This window comes from Anomaloglossus baeobatrachus, chromosome 2 (assembly GCF_048569485.1).
Source record: "Anomaloglossus baeobatrachus isolate aAnoBae1 chromosome 2, aAnoBae1.hap1, whole genome shotgun sequence".
NCBI classification, from domain to species: domain Eukaryota; kingdom Metazoa; phylum Chordata; class Amphibia; order Anura; family Aromobatidae; genus Anomaloglossus; species Anomaloglossus baeobatrachus.
The window spans coordinates 341,493,414-341,513,986 of record NC_134354.1 but is presented as its reverse complement, the minus strand read 5'-3'; the positions used below and the strand labels follow the sequence as shown (position 1 = coordinate 341,513,986).

Here is a 20,573-nt window from a genome sequence, read left to right as displayed (position 1 = left end):
GCACGCCCGTGCCCCGCCAGCTGGGGGGAGGGGGTGCGGGGCTGACCCCAAATCCCTGGCCAGCACTATCAGTGTTAAAAGGGCTGGTAGGGTGCAGGGAATGGCCCTGCACTTTAAGCAAGAGTTCAGTATTCCGGTCACTGGAGGTCATGCCGTCGGAACCTGAATATGATCTCTGGTGAACGGAGCCGACAGCCGGGTCCCCCCTAATCAGTGTTTCCTGGAGCCTGAAGAGAGAGGACATGTTTTTGGTCTCTCCAGGCTCGGATGTAGCAGGCCCAGGACCGTCGTGGGACATTGTGTGGATTACGGCAGAACTTCAAGGGTCTTTATGTGGTTAATAAAGAGGAGAAATAGGGTGCTGTATTTTATTTCAAATAAAGGATTTTTCTCGGTGTATGTGTCTATTTGTTTTTACTTATAGGATTAGTGATGGGCGAGGGAAAGTTCTCATAGACCACTACCCATCACTAATTCTGGCCTTGATGACCAGACGCTGTCGACTTTACCTTGACCGAGTTTCAAAATTGGGGGATGATCGCACATAAATTTTTTTAATTTATTTAAATTAAAAAAAAAAAAAATTAAGAAAGCCGCATTCGGTTCCTCCTATTTTGGTACACAGCCAAGATAAGCCCACAGCTAGGGGTGGCAGCCTATAGCCGTGGCTTTATCTGTGCTGGTATCACTATAGAGGGGACCCTACACCATTTTGTTTTATTTTACACTCTACTAAAAGCACGCAGACAGCGCCTTTTATTCCAACCAATCACAAACGCTGTTAAAGAAGCGGGCGTGGTCTATCGGCAGCCAATCAGAGCTGCCGGTGGGAGGTGAAAGCAGTGAATGTGTATGAGGACTAATGAGAGTTCCAGGAAGTAGCGTTATTGCCGCACAGGAAGCATGGTAACCGACGGTAAGTATATTCTCCTGTTTTAACCCTTTTATTTTACAGGAAATGTTTGGGTCCCCGTAGACTTATATGGGGTTCGGCATCCGGGAGGATGCTCGAGTTCAAGTCGTGTCCTGAACTTTTTTTTTTTTTTTTTTTTTTTTTTAAAAAAAAGAAAAAGTGCTGCCCGACCCACTGGACCCGAACATCTGCGGGTTCATTCATCTTTTAAGATGACCCGTCAACCTTCTTGACTGGTTTTGATGTACAGTAAATTATATTGTGGTACTGTGTTACCTAGAAAAATCAATGTGACTACTTTAATGCCCCAAAAAAGACAACTGTATTTTAGGAGTTATACCCTTATTAGCTTTTGGTTAGGCAATAATCACGCCTAGAACACTTGTCTTTTTTTGGGGCATAAATTAATTTATGTTGACTTCTAAATAGAAGCCAGGTATTCCCCAAACCACTGTTGTACTATTCCTCAATTACTCCTTCTAGACATGTACGCGTTATGACAATTGGGTGTTACAATTTCTCTTGTCAAAGATATGCATCCATTAACAGTCAAACTTTGCTAGCAATGATTTGCCATTGAAACATTCTGATACACCCGAACTGGTATCTTGCAGCTATCAATGTATTCATAAGTGTTCAGGCAGCATAACAGGGACAATACAAAGCAGACTATTTAGAAAATACAAGCCAAAACTTTAGTGAACCATTTTTGATAACTCACAATAAAAAGACATAACAAAAAAGCTGGCAGATGCTGAACAACCACCCTACGCCAAAACCCATAAAAAAAAACAAAAAAAAAAAAACCCCTAAAAACTCTGCTTTTGGTACATACCTGTACTAACTGCTCAGTGTGCTGGTGCAACTCCTCCAGGATTGGCAGTGTCTGCTCAGGAAGGCAGTGCTCCAAAATCCTCTGAATCACTCTGCAGCCATATGGATGTGTGGAGAGTGCAAACACCTGCAATATTAATGGTCTGAGCTCAAGAAGTATTCTCACACACAGAGGGTAGGGACAGACAACTTGAGATTCTCTCCTCCGAATTGGGATACTTATGCAAATGGCTGATCAAACTGATGAGAGTTTATCCCAGTGTTAGCATAGTATGATCCGATTGTCTCGGATGAGCGAATTGGAGAACACTGACGAGAAAATGGAGAACAAAATTTCTCCATTGTGCGAGTCCTCAGAAAACGGACCGCACTCAGATGTCATTCAAGTGCAGTTCTATTTCCATGCACTCATTGACTTGCATCGCTGAGAGCAATGCCAGGTCAAACTCAGACATGCAGAGATTTTGTTCCTTTGTCTCGTACTGTCCGAGAAAAAAAGTCTGAAGTGAGCGGCCACATAAAATAAGGTCAGAATGCAATCTGATGTTTTGTTGGATGGCACTTTGAGCAAAAATACAGCCATCTGCCCCTGCCTTCAGTCTATGTGCAGGTGACCAATTTTCGGTCCGACAAAAAACATCGAATCACACTCAGAGCAATATTGTTTTATTATTTCATGGTGCCGCGCACAAATCTGTTTTTATTTTGTTTGGGGGGGGTTCCCCCTCAAAGTCTGTTCAAGGGAAAAAAAAAATAAATAAATAGATAGATAGATAGATAGATAGATAGATAGATGATAGATAGATAGATAGATAGATAGATAGATAGATAGATAGATAGATAGATAGATAGATATATATAGATATATATATATATATATATATAGATATATATAGATATATATAGATATATATAGATATATATATATATAGATATATATAGTAGCATGCCCGAGTTGCCTCCATATATCAGATCACAGTCGGCCATGCAAGTAAATAAATCCATAGGGGAAACAAAAAAATAAAAACAAGATTGCACACATCCAAGTGTAGTCTGATTTTCATGGACTGACAAAAAAAAAAAAAATTCTCTATCTTCTCCACATTGGTGAGAAAAAAAAAATCAGGTAACACTTGATTGTGATCAAAGTGTGATTATCATAATTGGAACAAATGTTCTTGTTCCTCCCACACTTCAAAGACATACAGATAGGAAAGTTAGCTTGTGAGCCCTAATGGGGACAGTGTTGCCAATGCATGTAAAGCACTGCAGAATTAATAGCGCTATATTAAAAGGAGGAAAGAAAAAAAAAGGAAGCAAATTCACACTGATACATATGGTCAGATCTCCAAATCAGCATTAAAAAACAATTGTATGTGTAGAACATGTATATTATCTACCTGGCTCTTGAAAGCATCAATGATGAACTGTAGAGACTGCGGCTGAACACACTCTATACACTTCTGTACAACATGATTTCCATTTTGGTCCTTAACACATTTCAAAACGTGACCGTCCAACTCCCGAACCATTTCATTCTAAAGAAACAAAATTGATTCCAGTTACAAGGAAAAAAACACCACAGAAGTAAAGTTATCACCAACAGAAAAGGCAAAGCTTAACTCTGCTGCTTCATATCCATAATACAGGCAGAAGTATAATGCAATGCTATGCCCAGGGTATCTACTCAAAAGTAAGACCATTTACAGCAGTGATTGGAAGTTTAGAAACCCTTTGCAATTTTCCATATTTCTAAAAGTAGATAAAGAGAACCAACTCAAACAAATGTGTCAAAATATTAGATTGTCATTTGTTTTTTAAATGAGGGAAATAAGCAGGGCTGTGGAGTCGGTAAACAAAACCTTCGACTCAGACTCCTCAATTTCTCTTGCACCGACTCCCGACTCCTACATATATTACTTATAGTTAGGTGAAAAATGTATTGTAATACATGAACATGTGTATGTGAACATCAGACATTTAATAATTTTTATGATACAATAATCAAGATATTTGGATAGAACATAAAATATATTTATTGGAATACAACTTTAGAACACAAAAAACTGTAATAAATTGTAAATATGTAATACACTATGTAATATACAGTAGATTACATATATATCTTGTGTGTATAATATATATATATATATATATATATATATATATATATATATATATATATATATATATATATATATATATATTAGTATTACATATACACAATTTATTAGTTTGTGTTCTAAAGTTGTATTCCAATAAATATATTTTATGTTCTATCTAAATATCTTGATTATTGTATCATAAAAATAATTAAATGTCTGATTTTCACATTGTACTACAATACATTTTTCACTTAAATATAAGCATTATACTAAATATTATTTAGTAAAATATTCAGCACATTCTGCATTGCACTACTGTCCCCAATTTATTATATATTTTAGGAGTCGGAGCATTTTATACCGACTCAGACTCCACAGCCCTGGAAGAAGTGAATTTTGTTTACTTACCGTAAATTCCTTTTCTTCTAGCTCCTATTGGGAGACCCAGACAATTGGGTGTATAGCTTCTGCCTCCGGAGGCCACACAAAGTATTACACTTTAAAAAGTGTAACCCCTCCTCTCTGCCTATACACCCTCCCGTGCATCACGGGCTCCTCAGTTTTGGTACAAAAGCAGGAAGGAGGAAACTTATAAATTGGTCTAAGGTAAATTCAATCCGAAGGATGTTCGGAGAACTGAAACCATGAACCAAAGGAACAATTCAACATGAACAACATGTGTACACAAAAGAACAACAGCCCGAAGGGAACAGGGGCGGGTGCTGGGTCTCCCAATAGGAGCTAGAAGAAAAGGAATTTACGGTAAGTAAACAAAATTCCCTTCTTTGTCGCTCCATTGGGAGACCCCGACAATTGGGACGTCCAAAAGCAGTCCCTGGGTGGGTAAAAGAATACCTCGATAAAAAGAGCCGAAAACGGCCCCCTCTTACAGGTGGGCAAACGCCGCCTGAAGGACTCGCCTACCTAGACTGGCATCTGCCGAAGCATAGGTATGCACCTGATAGTGTTTCGTGAAAGTGTGCAGACTAGACCAGGTAGCCGCCTGACACACCTGCTGAGCCGTAGCCCGGTGCCGCAATGCCCAGGACGCACCCACGGCTCTGGTAGAAAGGACTTTCAGCCCTGAAGGAATCGGAAGCCCAGAAGAACAGTAGGCTTCAAGAATCGGTTCCTTGATCCACCGAGCCAAGGTTGACTTGGAAGCCTGCGACCCCTTACGCTGGCCAGCGACAAGGACAAAAAGCGCATCAGAACGGCGCAGGGGTGCCGTGCGAGACACGTAGAGCCGGAGTGCTCTCACTAGATCTAACAAGTGCAAATCCTTTTCACATTGGTGAACTGGATGAGGGCAAAATGAAGGTAAGGAGATATCCTGATTGAGATGAAAAGGGGATACCACCTTAGGGAGAAATTCCGGGACCGGACGCAGAACCACCTTATCCTGGTGAAAAACCAGGAAGGGGGCTTTGCATGACAACGCTGCCAGCTCCGACACGCTACGGAGCGATGTAACTGCCACTAGAAAAGCCACCTTCTGCGAAAGACGTGAGAGAGAGACATCCCGCAGCGGCTCGAAAGGTGGTTGCTGAAGAGCCCTTAGCACCCTGTTAAGATCCCAGGGTTCTAGCGGCCGCTTGTAAGATGGGACTATGTGGCAAACTCCCTGCAGGAACGTGCGTACCTGCGGAAGCCTGGCTAGACGCTTTTGAAAAAACACGGAAAGCGCCGATACTTGTCCCTTGAGAGAGCCGAGAGACAAACCCTTGTCCATTCCGGATTGAAGGAAGGAAAGAAAAGTGGGTAAGGCAAACGGCCAGGGGGTAAAACCCTTATCAGAGCACCAGGATAAGAAGATCCTCCAAGCCCTGTGATAGATCTTGGCGGACGTTGGTTTCCTGGCCTGTCTCATAGTGGCAATGACATCTTGAGATAACCCTGAGGACGCTAGGAGCCAGGACTCAATGGCCACACAGTCAGGTTGAGGGCCGCAGAATTCAGATGGAAAAATGGCCCTTGAGACAGCAAGTCTGGTCAGTCTGCGAGTGCCCACGGTTGACCCACCGTGAGGTGCCACAGATCCGGGTACCACGACCTCCTCGGCCAGTCTGGAGCGACGAGGATGGCGCGGCGGCAGTCGGACCTGATCTTGCGTAACACTCTGGGCAGCATTGCCAGAGGAGGAAATACATAAGGCAGTCGAAACTGCGACCAATCCTGAACTAATGCGTCCGCCGCCAGAGCTCTGTGATCTTGAGACCGTGCCATGAATGCCGGGACTTTGTTGTTGTGCCGAGACGCCATGAGATCGACGTCCGGCGTTCCCCAGCGGCAACAGATCTCTTGAAACACGTCCGGGTTAAGAGACCATTCCCCTGCGTCCATGCCCTGGCGACTGAGAAAGTCTGCTTCCCAGTTTTTCTACGCCCGGGATGTGAACTGCGGAGATGGTGGAGGCTGTGGCCTCCGCCCACAGCAGAATCCGCCGAACTTCTTGGAAGGCTTGACGGCTGCGCGTGCCGCCCTGGTGGTTGATGTACGCGACCGCCGTGGCGTTGTCCGACTGTATTCGGATCTGCCTGCCCTCCAGCCACCGATGGAACGCCTTTAGGGCTAGATACACTGCCCTTATCTCCAGAACATTGATCTGAAGGGAGGACTCTGTCGGAGTCCAGGTTCCCTGAGCCCTGTGGTGGAGAAAAACCGCTCCCCACCCTGAGACTCGCGTCCGTCGTGACCACAGCCCAGGATGGGGGCAGGAAGGATTTTCCCTTCGACAGAGAAGTGGGAAGAAGCCACCACTGAAGAGAGGTTTTGGCTGCCAGGGAAAGAGACGTTCCTGTCTAGGGACGTCGACCTCCTGTCCCATTTGCGGAGAATGTCCCATTGGAGTGGACGCAGATGAAACTGCGCAAAGGGGACTGCCTCCATTGCTGCCACCATCTTCCCCAGGAAGTGCATGAGGCGCCTCAAGGGGTGTGACTGGGCCCGAAGAAGAGAGTGCACCCCTGTCTGCAGCGAACGCTGTTTGTCCAGCGGTAGCTTGACTATCGCTGAGAGAGTATGAAACTCCATCCCGAGGTAAGTCAGTGATTGGGTCGGTGTCAATTTTGACTTTGGGAAATTGATGATCCACCCGAATCTCTGGAGAGTCTCCAGAGCAACGGTCAGGCTGTGTTGACATGCCACCCGGGAGGGTGCCTTGACTAGGAGATCGTCTAAGTAAGGGATCACCGAGTGGCCCTGAGAGTGTAGGACCGCCACAACGGATGCCATGACCTTGGTGAAGACCCGTGGGGCTGTCGCCAGGCCGAAAGGCAGTGCCACAAACTGAAGGTGTTCGTCCCCGATGGCGAAACGCAGGAAGCGTTGATGCTCTGGTGCGATCGGCACATGGAGATAAGCATCCCTGATGTCGATTGATGCTAGGAAGTCTCCTTGGGACATCGAAGCGATGACAGAGCGGAGAGATTCCATGCGAAACCGTCTGGTTCTCACGTGTCTGTTGAGCAGTTTGAGGTCCAGAACGGGACGGAATGATCCGTCCTTTTTTGGCACCACGAACAAGTTGGAGTAAAAACCGCGACCACGTTCCTGAAGGGGAACGGGGATCACAACTCCTTCTGCCTTCAGAGTGTTCACCGCCTGAAAAAGTGCATCGGCTCGCTCGGGGGGCGGAGATGTTCTGAAGAAACGAGTCGGAGGACGAGAGCTGAGCTCTATCCTGTAACCGTGAGACAGAATGTCTCTCACCCATCGGTCTTGGACATGTGGCCACCAGGCGTCGCAAAAGCGGGAGAGCCTGCCACCGACCGAGGATGTGGTTTGGGGAGGCCGAAAGTCATGAGGAGGCCGCCTTGAAGACGGTGCCTCCGGCGGTCTTTGGAGGACGTGACTTAGACCGCCATGCATAAGAGTTCCTCTGGCCCTTCTGTGGCCTGTTGGACGAGGAGGATTGGGACCTGGCTGAGGGCCGAAAGGACCGAAACCTCGATTGAATTTTCCGTTGCTGAGGTCTGTTTGGTTTGGACTGGGGTAAGGACGAGTCCTTTCCCTTGGATTGCTTAATAATTTCATCCAATCGCTCGCCAAACAATCGGTCGCCAGAAAATGGCAAACCGGTTAAGAACTTCTTGGAAGCAGAGTCTGCCTTCCATTCGCGTAGCCACATGGCCCTGCGGACTGCCACCGAATTGGCGGACGCTACCGCTGTACGGCTAGCAGAGTCCAGGACGGCATTCATGGCGTAGGATGAAAATACCGACGCCTGAGAAGTCAAAGACGCAACTTGAGGAGCAGAGGTACGTGTGACCGCATTAATCTCAGACAGACAAGCTGAGATAGCTTGGAGTGCCCACACGGCTGCAAAGGCCGGGGCAAAAGACGCGCCTGTGGCTTCATAGATGGATTTCATCAGGAGCTCTATCTGCCTGTCAGTGGCATCCTTGAGCGATGAACCATCTGCCACTGATACTACGGATCTAGCCGCCAGTCTAGAGACTGGAGGATCCACCTTGGGACATTGAGCCCAACCCTTAACTACGTCAGAGGGGAAGGGGTAACGTGTGTCATTAAGGCGCTTAGTAAAGCGCTTGTCCGGAAATGCTCTGTGCTTCTGGACAGCATCTCTGAAGTTAGAGTGATCGAAAAACGCACTCCGTGTACGTTTAGGAAACCTAAACTGGTGTTTCTCCTGCTGCGAATCCGACTCCTCTATAGGTGGAGTTGGGGGAGAAAGATCTAGCACCTGGTTGATGGACGCTATAAGGTCATTTACTATGGCGTCCCCTTCAGGTGTATCAAGATTGAGAGCAACGTCAGGGTCAGAGCCCTGAGCTGCGACATCCGCTTCATCCTCCAGAGAGTCCTCAAGCTGAGACCCCGAACAGCGTGATGAAGTCGGGGAAGATTCCCAGCGAGCCCGCTTAGCCGGTCTGGGACTGCGGTCCGTGCCGGAGTCCTCCCCGTGAGACCTAGGTGCCACCCCAGGAGCACGCTGCGGTGCAGACCGAGAGGGGCCTGGGGGCGATGATCCCACAGTGCCCGGGGCCTGTGTAAGGACCGATCTGGACTGCAATGCTTCTAGTATCTTAGCAGACCATCTGTCCATAGACTGAGCCATGGATTGTGAAAGAGACTCAGAGTTTCTCAGCCAAAACTGCAAACTCTGTCCCTGCCACCTGGACAGGGGAAGCCGGCGGTTCTACCTGAGCCGAGGGTCCCACCAGTGCCCGAGGCTCCGGCTGAGCGAGTGCAACAGGGGCCGAGCATTGCTCGCAGTGAGGGTAGGTGGAACCTGCAGGTAACATAGCCGCACAAGAGGTACAGGTTGCAAAATAACCCTGTGTCTTGGCACCCTTGCTCCTTGTGGACGACATGCTGTTGTCTCCTAGGAGAGTGATCACTGAGGGTATATAGCCAAAAGCAAAACAATGCGGCCGAACAGAGAAAATGTATACAAAATATATATATATATATATATATACACACATATACATATACACATATACATATATATACATATATATATATACATACATATATACATATACACACTTCGGCACCCTAGGGGGACCAGCACCGGGTGACCGCTGTGGCTTACCGACCGCCCGAAGCGGTTGTGTGTCCACCAGATTCCCTGCCTTGGGCCTCCCAGAGCTGCAGAGCTAGTTCCTGAAATCCTCCACCGGCAGAGTGAGATTGTAAAAATGGCTGCCGGAGCTCTCAGGGGAGGAGGGAGCCGTGGGCGGCGACTAATAAAGTGCGGGAATCTGGTGCCCCACAGTGATCAGTGAGGGGGGAGGAGGACACCTAAAGTATGCTCCAGCCCTCACTGTTGACGTCAGGTCGACCGTCCCGCCCTTACCCCTGACTGGCAGGCCCGGGGGCGGGAGTTATGGTACTAGGCCGCATGAAGCCGGGGACTAAATTTAATACCGCGGCCGGCAAACAGGCGCGGTCGGCGCGGTAGTCCCGGTCGTCATAAAAATACAGCAGCCGCTGCAGCGTCTGTGACACAAGCGCTCCATGCACCGTCCCCAAGGGGACACAGAGTACCTTTTGGATGCAGGGCCCTGTCCCTGATGATACCAAGTCTCCTGTCCGGCAGATTCCCACAGGAGCTGCGGAGGGAGCCCGGTCCCAGTGAATGGATGACCGGTTAGGATCCCACTTCTCCCAGAGCCTCTAAGGGATGGGGAAGGAAAACGGCATGTGGCTCCAGCCTTTGTACCCGCAATGGGTACCTCAACCTTAGCAGCACCGCCGACTTAGTGGGGTGAGAAGGGAGCATGCCGGGGGCCCTGTGGGGGCCCTCTTTTCTTCCATCCGATACAAGCTGCTGCTGACTAAAATGGGAGCTTGAGTGAATGTGTGCCTCCTTCAACACAAAGCATAAAACTGAGGAGCCCGTGATGCACGGGAGGGTGTATAGGCAGAGGGGAGGGGTTACACTTTTTAAAGTGTAATACTTTGTGTGGCCTCCGGAGGCAGAAGCTATACACCCAATTGTCTGGGTCTCCCAATGGAGCGACAAAGAAATAAGGCACTCATATTGCATCAACTGAACCTTTCTTTTCCCTCTTGAGCAGCCATAACCGTATCTAACATTTCCAATAAATAGTGATTGTTACTGTACATTGGGTTGGAGCAATGTAGCAGCCTCAACTCTTATGGTGGTAGATGTACTTACTTTAGGTCCCTCCACAACTTTCTCTATGAATAAGGTGAGGACTTCCTTCACTAGGCCTTTCATCATTCTTATGTGGAACAACTTGAGTGCTTTGGGTCGCTTTGCTCCATGACTCACATTCTCGAGATTAAGCTCATGACCAAACATTGTAACATTTCCATTGAGCATTTTCTGGTATAATTTAGGATTTCCTGTTCCTTCAATGATATTCAGTGGCTTTCTCATTGCATTTTTGCATTCAGCATTTTCTGGTATAATTTAGGATTTCCTGTTCCTTCAATGATATTCAGTGGCTTTCTCATTGCATTTTTGCTATGCATTGCTGTTCAGGGTCCGGCTAATGTTGGACTTATAACATTAACAATTGTGAGAGGCCTTTTGTTGCCAAGTGGCTACCTTGGGTTCTTTTGTGACCTCTCTGACTACCAAGATCTGTACATGCATTGTGTTTTTTGCCATGGGAAAAACAAAAGTAGCCTTTTACAGTACCAGCAAATCATGACATTTGTGAAATCTCATGTACATACTGCTAATTTTTTTTCTTTGTAGATATGAACATTTAAAATGTTTTAAGTCTTTCAGTATTTTTGCAGCATTTTTCACTTTTAATGGGGAAAAAAATGCATATAAAAAAAAACATCAAAACACATATTTTACACATTGTACCTGCCAACACTACTTTTTGCAACAGGAAATCTGCTTCACATACTAAACATATGCACATATCCTTACATGCCTTGCTCTTGGTGATTTTTGTTATTCAAATCATTCCAGAGGAGGACATTTGTACACAATCTGTAACTGGATTGGTGAATTCAACACTCTAAGAATTTTTTTTTTCTGCCATGAGTAACTTTCACACACATGTACTGTGAAGATCAGATTGATGGATCATTATTTTTTAAATTGTTTATATATAAAAAATAAAACACAAAAAAACAGTCCTCAGTGGTTGATACTTTTTAATGGCTAACTGAAATACTGTAATAAATCGCAAACTTCCCAAACTACTCAGGTCTCTTCATCAGGCATGGTATAAAACCAAATCTAGAGTCACATATTTATACACAACAAAACATAGAATAGTGCGGTAAATAAAGCGTGAATCAGAACAATCAGTATGGCAAGGGAACAAATCAGTTGTGGCAGTAAATATTGGAGCCGTTCATAGATAAAGGAGTGGGAAAGTTTTATTGCCCTTTGATTGAGGTCTGGTCCAGAGTTGTGATGCCCCAGATGGTCTGAGGAGCACATTCCTTAATTAATGTAAAAAGACAAATCCATGTGACACATTCATTCCTGCTCTGAATGTGTCAAAGGTCATCATAGGTTTGTACTCCCAGACCCGTCTGTCTCTCTGGGATCTGATGTTTCTTTTCAATACCAGCAATTTTAGGTCCATGATGTGATCAGGGCTACAAAAATGTTTGGCCTAATATAGATCTATCCTTTTTTAATTATTTAGCTATGAGAATTTTTTTTTTTTTTTAAACTAACAGGTCACTTACTCACCCCAATGAATGAAAACACCAAACTAATTTGACCTTAAAATTATCCCCTAATCCTAAAGTTTTGGACATGAAGTAAATTTTCCGTACTAGTAAGATAATTATAAAAAGACAGTGTAATATTTTTTTACTTGTTCCACCATCTACTTTTAGGACTTGTGATAAGTCTGATGTAGTCTATGTCAAATTTACGCAGAAATATGAAAAATTCTCAAGAGTCCAAAAACTTCAAAACACACTGTATTTACTTACAATGACTTGCTGGTCAGGTGGAATAAACTCCAAAGCCTTCTGTATCACCCGACACCCATACATTTGCAAAGCCAGAGATAGAACATGTCCTCGGATACGTTCTGCTAGCGCCAACTTCTGTTCTAGACTTCCAAACTGCAAAGATCATAGTATATTCAACTTCTAGTTTGCTTTTAAAACCGTATCAGATAAAAAACCAAAACATCCATGATCTATTCTACTACAAATAGATTTCAACTACAGCAGATTGTAATTATAAATTAGGTTTTCTTATATATAATATTGATTAGTAAAAGAAGGGAATTTTTTTTACTTACCATAAATTCCTTTTCTTCTAGCTCCTATTGGGAGACCCAGACAATTGGGTGTATAGCTACTGCCTCCGGAGGCCACACAAAGCATTACACTTTAAAAAGTGTAACCCCTCCCCTCTGCCTATACACCCCCCGTGCATCACGGGCCCATCAGTTTTGGTGCCAAAGCAGGAAGGAGGAAAACTTATAAATTGGTCTAAGGTAAATTCAATCCGAAGGATGTTCGGAGAACTGAAACCATGAACCAAAATAACAATTCAACATGAACAACATGTGTACACAAAAGAACAAACAGCCCGAAGGGAACAGGGGCGGGTGCTGGGTCTCCCAATAGGAGCTAGAAGCACAAGAGAGTGGTGTTTTAATGCCGCGCCAATAGATCACTTCAGATGATGTTCAGACCAGTGTTACTTTATTGTTTTCCAGGTCAACGCGTTTCTGGGGCATCTGCCCCCTTCATCAGGACCACCAAAGAAACAGATAACATCCATTGGATGTTATCTGTTTCTTTGGTGGTCCTGATGAAGGGGGCAGATGCCCCAGAAACGCGTTGACCTGGAAAACAATAAAGTAACACTGGTCTGAACATCATCTGAAGTGATCTATTGGCGCGGCATTAAAACACCACTCTCTTGTGCTCTCTGTTATCTACCGTTTTGGTGGCTGCAGCCTTGGATTGTGTGATACATGCGATTACAGTAGTTGTGGCTTCTCACAACTACATCTGGTGAGTAGTTTCACTCCCCCACCCCCACCCCTCACATATTGGGGTAAGACCCTATGCGCTTGTTTTTCCACAGCTTTTTCTCCGAATAGGAGCTAGAAGAAAAGGAATAAACGGTAAGTAAACAAAATTCCCTTCTTCTTTGTCGCTCCATTGGGAGACCCAGACAATTGGGACGTCCAAAAGCAGTCCCTGGGTGGGAAAAATAATACCTCGATAAAAAGAGCCGGAAAACGGCCCCCTCTTACAGGTGGGCAACCGCCACCTGAAGGACTCGCCTACCTAGGCTGGCATCTGCCGAAGCATAGGCATGCACTTGAAAGTGTTTCGTGAAGGTGTGCAGACTCGACCAGGTAGCCGCCTGACACACCTGCTGAGCCGTAGCCTGGTGCCGCAATGCCCAGGACGCACCCACGGCTCTGGTAGAATGGGCTTTCAGCCCTGAAGGAATCGGAAGCCCAGAAGAACGATAGGCTTCAAAAATCGGTTCCTTGATCCACCGAGCCAAGGTAGACTTGGAAGCCTGCGACCCCTTACGCTGGCCAGCGACAAGGACAAAGAGCGCATCAGAGCGGCGCAGGGGCGCCGTGCGAGACACGTAGATCCGGAGTGCTCTCACTAGATCTAACAAATGCAAATCCTTTTCACATTGGTGAACTGGATGAGGGCAAAATGAAGGCAAGGAAATATCCTGATTGAGATGAAAAGTGGACACCACCTTAGGGAGAAAGTCCGGGACCGGACGCAGAACCACCTTATCCTGGTGAAAAACCAGGAAAGGGCCTTTGCATGACAGCGCTGCAAGCTCTGACACTCTACGGAGTGAAGTAACCGCCACTAGAAATGCCACCTTCTGCGAAAGACGTGATAGAGAGACATCCCGCAGCGGCTCAAAAGGTGGTTTTTGAAGAGCCCGTAGAACCATGTTGAGATCCCAGGGTTCCAGCGGACGCTTGTAAGGTGGGACTATGTGGCAAACTCCCTGCAGGAACGTGCGTACCTGCGGAAGCCTGGCTAGACGCTTTTGAAAAAACACGGAAAGCGACAAACCCTTGTCCAATCCCGATTGAAGGAAGGAAAGAAACCTGGGTAAGGCAAACGGCCAGGGGATAAACACCCTCTCAGAGCACCAGGCTAAGAAGATCCTCCAAGTTCTGTGATAGATCTTGGCTGACGTTGGCTTCCTGGCCTGTCTCATAGTGGCAATGACATCATGAGACAACCCTGAGGACGCTAAGAGCCAGGACTCAATGGCCACACAGTCAGGTTGAGGGCCGCAGAATTCAGATGGAAAAATGGCCCTTGAGATAGCAAATCTGGTCGGTCTGGGAGCGCCTACGGTTGCCCCACCGTGAGATGCCACAGATCCGGGTACCACGACCGCCTCGGCCAATCTGGAGCGACGAGGATGGCGCGGCGGCAGTCGGACCTGATCTTGCGCAACACTCTGGGCAGCATTGCCAGAGGAGGGAATACATAAGGCAGTTGAAACTGCGACCAATCCTGAACTAAGGCGTCCGCCGCCAGAGCTCTGTGGTCCTGAGACCGTGCCATGAATGCCGGGACCTTGTTGTTGTGCCGAGACGCCATGAGATCGACGTCCGGCGTTCCCCAGCGGCAACAGATCTCTTGAAACACGTCCGGGTGGAGAGACCATTCCCCCGCGTCCATGCCCTGGCGACTGAGGAAGTCTGCTTCCCAGTTTTCTACGCCCGGAATGTGAACCGCGGAGATGGTGGAGGCTGTGGCCTCCGCACACAGCAGAATCCGCCGGACTTCTTGGAAGGCTTGACGACTGCGAGTGCCGCCCTGGTGGTTGATGTACGCAACCGCCGTGGCGTTGTCTGACTGTATGCGGATCTGCCTGCCCTCCAGCCACCGATGGAACGCCTTGAGGGCTAGATACACTGCCCTTATCTCCAGAACATTGATCTGAAGGGAAGACTCTGTCGGAGTCCAGGTTCCCTGAGCCTTGTGGTGGAGAAAAACCGCTCCCCATCCTGACAGGCTCGCGTCCGTCGTGACCACAGCCCAGGATGGGGGCAGAAAGGATTTTCCTTTCGACAGAGAAGTGGGGAGAAGCCACCACTGAAGCGAGGTCTTGGCTTCCAGAGACAGAGAGACGTTCCTGTCTAAGGACGTCGGCCTCTTGTCCCATTTGCGGAGAATGTCCCATTGGAGTGGACGCAGATGAAATTGCGCAAATGGAACTGCCTCCATTGCTGCCACCATCTTCCCCAGGAAGTGCATGAGGCGCCTCAAGGGGTGCGACTGTGCCTGAAGAAGGGATCGCACCCCTGTCTGCAGCGACCGCTGTTTGTCCAGCGGCAGCTTGACCATCGCTGAGAGAGTATGAAACTCCATTCCGAGGTACGTCAGTGACTGGGTCGGAGACAATTTTGACTTTGGAAAATTGATGATCCACCCGAACCTCTGGAGAGTCTCCAGAGCAACGGTCAGACTGTGTTGACAAGCCACCCGTGAGGGTGCCTTGACTAGGAGATCGTCTAGGTAAGGGATCACCGAGAGGCCCTGAGAGTGAAGGATCGCTACGACGGATGCCATGACCTTGGTGAAGACCCGTGGGGCTGTCGCCAGGCCGAAAGGCAGTGCCACAAACTGAAGGTGTTCGTCCCCGATGGCGAAACGCAGGAAGCGTTGATGCTCTTGAGCGATCGGCACATGGAGATAGGCATCTTTGATGTCGATTGATGCTAGGAAGTCTCCTTGGGACATCGAAGCGATGACAGATCGGAGGGATTCCATGCGAAACCTCCTGGTTGTCACATGTCTGTTGAGCAATTTTAGGTCCAAAACAGGACGGAATGAGCCGTCCTTTTTTGGCACCACGAACAGATTGGAATAAAAACCGCGACCGCGTTCCTGAAGGGGAACGGGGATCACCACTCCTTCTGTTTTCAGAGTGTCCACCGCCTGAAAAAGCGCAACGGTCCGCTCGGGGGGCGGAGATGTTCTGAAAAAACGAGTCGGAGGACGAGAGCCGAACTCTATCCTGTAACCGTGAGACAGAATGTCCCTCACCCATCGGTCTTGGACATGTGGCCACCAGGCGTCGCAAAAGCGGGAGAGCCTGCCACCGACCGAGGATGCGGTTTGGGGCGGCCGAGAGTCATGAGGAGGCCGCCTTGGAGACGGTGCCTCCAGCGGTCTTTGGAGGATGTGACTTAGACCGCCATGCAGAAGAGTTCCTCTGGCTCTTCTGTGGTCTGTTGGACGAGGAGGGTTGGGATCTGGCTGAGGGCCGAAAGGACCGAAACCTCGCTTGAACTTTCCGTTGCTGAGGTCGGTTTGGTTTGGGTTGGGGTAAGGACGAGTCCTTTCCCTTGGATTGCTTAATAATTTCATCCAATCGCTCGCCAAACAGTCGGTCGCCAGAAAAAGGCAAACCGGTCAAGAACTTTTTGGAAGCAGAGTCTGCCTTCCATTCGCGTAGCCACATGGCCCTGCGGACTGCCACAGAATTGGCTGATGCAACCCCTGTACGGCTAGCCGAGTCCAGGACAGCATTCATGGCGTAGGATGCAAATACGGACGCCTGAGAAGTCAAAGATGTTACTTGTGGCGCAGCGGTACGGGTGACCGCATTAATCTCAGACAGACAAGCTGAGATAGCCTGGAGTGCCCACACTGCTGCAAAGGCTGGGGCAAAAGATGCGCCTATGGCTTCATAGATGGATTTCAGTAGTAGCTCTATCTGCCTGTCCGTGGCATCCTTGAGCGATGCACCGTCAGCCACTACTACTACGGATCTAGCCGCCAGTCTAGAGACTGGAGGATCCACCTTGGGACACTGAGCCCAACCCTTAACCACGTCAGCGGGGAAGGGGTAACGTGTGTCATTAAGGCGTTTAGTAAAGCGCTTGTCCGGGAAAGCCCTGTGCTTCTGGACAGCATCTCTAAAGTTAGAGTGATCGAAGAAAGCACTCCGTGTACGTTTAGGAAACCTAAACTGGTGTTTCTCCTGTTGTGAAGCCGAATCCTCTGTAGGCGGAGTTGGGGGAGACAGATCTAGCACCTGGTTGATGGATGCTATAAGATCATTTACTATGGCGTCCCCTTCAGGTGTATCCAGATTGAGCGCAACGTCAGGATCAGAGTCCTGAGCTGCGACCTCCGCCTCCTCCTCTAGAGAATCCTCAAGCTGAGACCCCGAACTGCGTGAAGAAGTCGGGGAAGATTCTAAGCGAGCCCGCTTAGCTGGTCTGGGACTACGGTCCGTGCCGGAGTCCTGCACGTAATAACTAGAGGCCACACCAGGAACACGCTTAGTCGCAGACCGAGAGGGGCCTGGGGGTGATCCCGCAGTGCCCGGGGCCTGTGTAAGGGCCGGTCTGGACTGCAAAACCTCTAAAAACTTAGCAGACCATTTATCCATAGACTGAGTCATGGAATGAGAAAGCGACTCAGAGAGTTTGTCAGCTAAAACAGCAAACTCTGTCCCTGCCATCTGGACAGGGGGGGCCGGTGGTTCTACCTGGGCCGAGGGACCCCCTAGTGCCTCAGGCTCCGGCTGAGCGAGGGCCACAGGGGCCGAGCATTGCTCACAGTGAGGGTAGGTGGAACCTGCAGGTAACATAGCCGCACAAGAGGTACAGGTAGCAAAATAACCCTGTGCCTTGGCCCCCTTGCTCCTTGTGAACGACATGCTGTTGTCTCCCAGGAGCGTGATCAGTGAGGGTATATAGCCACAAGTTAACAATACAGCTGAACCGGAAAAGTATACAAATATAATGTATCTATATACAGTTCAGCACCCTAGGGGGACCAGCACCGGTAACCGGTGTGGCTTACCAACCGCTCCAGCGGTGTGTGGCCACCAGATTCCCTGCCTCGGGTCTCCCAGAGCTGCAGCAGACGTCCTCCACCGGCAGGATGTGTTAAAACATGGCTGTCGGCGTTCACAGGGGAGGAGGGAGCCGTGGGCGGACTTACAAAAGTGCGGGAATCTGGTGCCCCATAGGGATTAGTGAGGGGGGAGGAGGACACTATGTGTGCTCCAGCCCTCACTGTCGGCGTCAGCCCAACCGTCCCGCCCTTGCCCCTGACTGGCAGGCCCGTGGGCGGGCGTTTAATGTACTAGGCCGCAAAAGCCGGGGACTAAAGTAGAAACCGCGGCCGGCCAGCAGGCATGGTCGGCGCGGTAGTCCCGTACAAAAAACCAACACTGCATGCGCTGCAGCGTCCGAGGCCCAGGTGCTCCATGCACCGTCCCAAAGGGGACACAGAGTACCTGTAGTTGCAGGGCCTTGTCCCTGACGATACTCAGTCTCCTGTCCGGCAGATACCACCAGGGGCTGCGGAGGGAGCCCGGTCCCAGTGCCTGGATGACCGGATAGGATCCCACTTCACCCAGAGCCCCTAAGGGATGGGGAAGGAAAGCGGCATGTGGGCTCCAGCCTCTGTACCCGCAATGGGTACCTCAACCTTAACAACACCGCCGACTCAGTGGGGTGAGAAGGGAGCATGCCGGGAGCCCTGTAAAAGGGCCCTCTTTTCTTCCATCCGAAATAGTCAGCAGCTGCTGCTGACTAAAATGTGGAGCATTGTGCCTCCTTCAACACAAAGCTAAAAAACTGATGGGCCCGTGATGCACGGGGGGTGTATAGGCAGAGGGGAGGGGTTACACTTTTTAAAGTGTAATGCTTTGTGTGGCCTCCGGAGGCAGTAGCTATACACCCAATTGTCTGGGTCTCCCAATGGAGCGACAAAGAAAGACCCAAGTAATGTGAGATACAAAAACACCAACCTCGAAAAACTTCTGTATGACATAGTTCCCAAACACATCCACCATCAATTGATAGGCCGCCTGCAGGATCTCATTAAACACCAATTGCCTTTCCGCTGGGGTTGCCCGTTCAAGTTTCAGTTGAATGAACCTGATGAAAAATAAAACGTGAAGCTTTCATATCATTGTAGCTCAATTGCTTCTCAGACGAATTGTAGCTGATAAATGTATGATCGCTGAGGGCCCAACTGCTGGGAACCTAACCAAGAGAACAGAGTACACCATTTAATAGGCCACAGGATCAACCTTCTCTTTTTTTAGTGAGGGAACCTACAGTCAGACCAGTAATTCTACATCCCCTGACCTGTGGAGAGGTTTGCCGTTTGCTACAGCCAAAAGGTAACATACAGTATCACATTTAAAGGGTGTTCTCAAGTTCTAAGTTGCTTTAGCTAGAAAACAGGAAAAGGTTTGCCAGCGACTTGTTTTATCTGCTCTCATTTTCCTGCAATGTCATATTTTTACTTTTAGGCTATGTGCACATGTGTGCATATTGCATGCAGTTACGCTGCATTCTGCACCGCAGCGTAACTGCATGCGTCCTGCGTTCCCAGCACAATCTATTAAGATTGTGCATGAGACGTGCCCATGTGGCGTATTAGAATGCAGCGATTCGGCTGCTGCCCGGAGCGTGCGTTCTAAGAAGTGACATGTTACTTCTTTTGTGCACTTTGCATGCTGTCTATAGGGAGAGGCAGCATGCAGAGCGCACAAATTCTGCAGGCACCAGGCGCTTCAGACCGGAGCTTTTCAGCTGCGCTCTGAAGCGGATTTTTTGTGTGCGGTGCAGAGCGCACACAGCCTTATAGTGTACAGATTCCATGGAGCGTAGCTTGCACTATAGTTACATTGCAGGAGAGGTGTTAACTCTTAACATCCCAGTCACTTCTCTCCAGTCCACTGATTTCTATTTAATTAGCTGCTCGCCTTTCTCCCCCTCCTTCCTTTCTTCTGAAAAGATAGTTTGAAATCACCAGCCCTGCAGCTTTCAGAGCAGTTCTCTTAAAGAGAAGGTGCCGTGATTGTAATATTGTTCCAATAATTACGGAGTATGGAATCAATTCTTTTTAATAAAAACTAAATTTAATCTGCATTTAATTCTATTTTTGCTCAAATTCTGGGGGCTGCCATCTTGGATTTGCTGTGTGCAACGACAGTTGCACACCTCAAATACTGGCCATAAGAGATAATCATGCGCCTCTGACCCCATCTCCAGCACTGTAGCTGCTCCCTGCTGTGACCTAGACATGCCCCTGGGCGGTCCAGATAACAGCTCTGGGAGGAGATCAGTGGCATTTCTGTAGAGCCCACAGCGTATACTGTGCGCTCCATTTTACCCCTGAGCACAGCGGCGGCAAGCAGTGTTCTGCAGCTGTGAGCAGAGGAGTGACAGGAGGAGCTGCTGGGAGTGGAGGGGGCAGATGAAACCGTGGGGCACGTTATACAGCTGAGCACTAAGCCAGCAGTA

General features: G+C 48.3%; 1 protein-coding gene across 6 annotated transcripts in view; it reads right to left on the bottom strand.

Moving 5' to 3' along the window:
- Nucleotides 1-20,573, bottom strand: part of PUM1 (pumilio RNA binding family member 1) — a 137,256-nt gene that overhangs the window by 31,557 nt on the left and 85,126 nt on the right. For all 6 annotated transcript variants that reach the window (XM_075335960.1, XM_075335957.1, XM_075335958.1 and 3 more), the window contains exons 16-19: nucleotides 19,067-19,196; nucleotides 12,262-12,396; nucleotides 3,148-3,285; nucleotides 1,749-1,874 (exon numbers count right to left, since the gene is read on the bottom strand). In XM_075335960.1, the coding sequence (XP_075192075.1) occupies nucleotides 1,749-1,874; nucleotides 3,148-3,285; nucleotides 12,262-12,396; nucleotides 19,067-19,196 (529 nt within the window). The remainder of the gene's footprint in view (nucleotides 1-1,748; nucleotides 1,875-3,147; nucleotides 3,286-12,261; nucleotides 12,397-19,066; nucleotides 19,197-20,573) is intronic.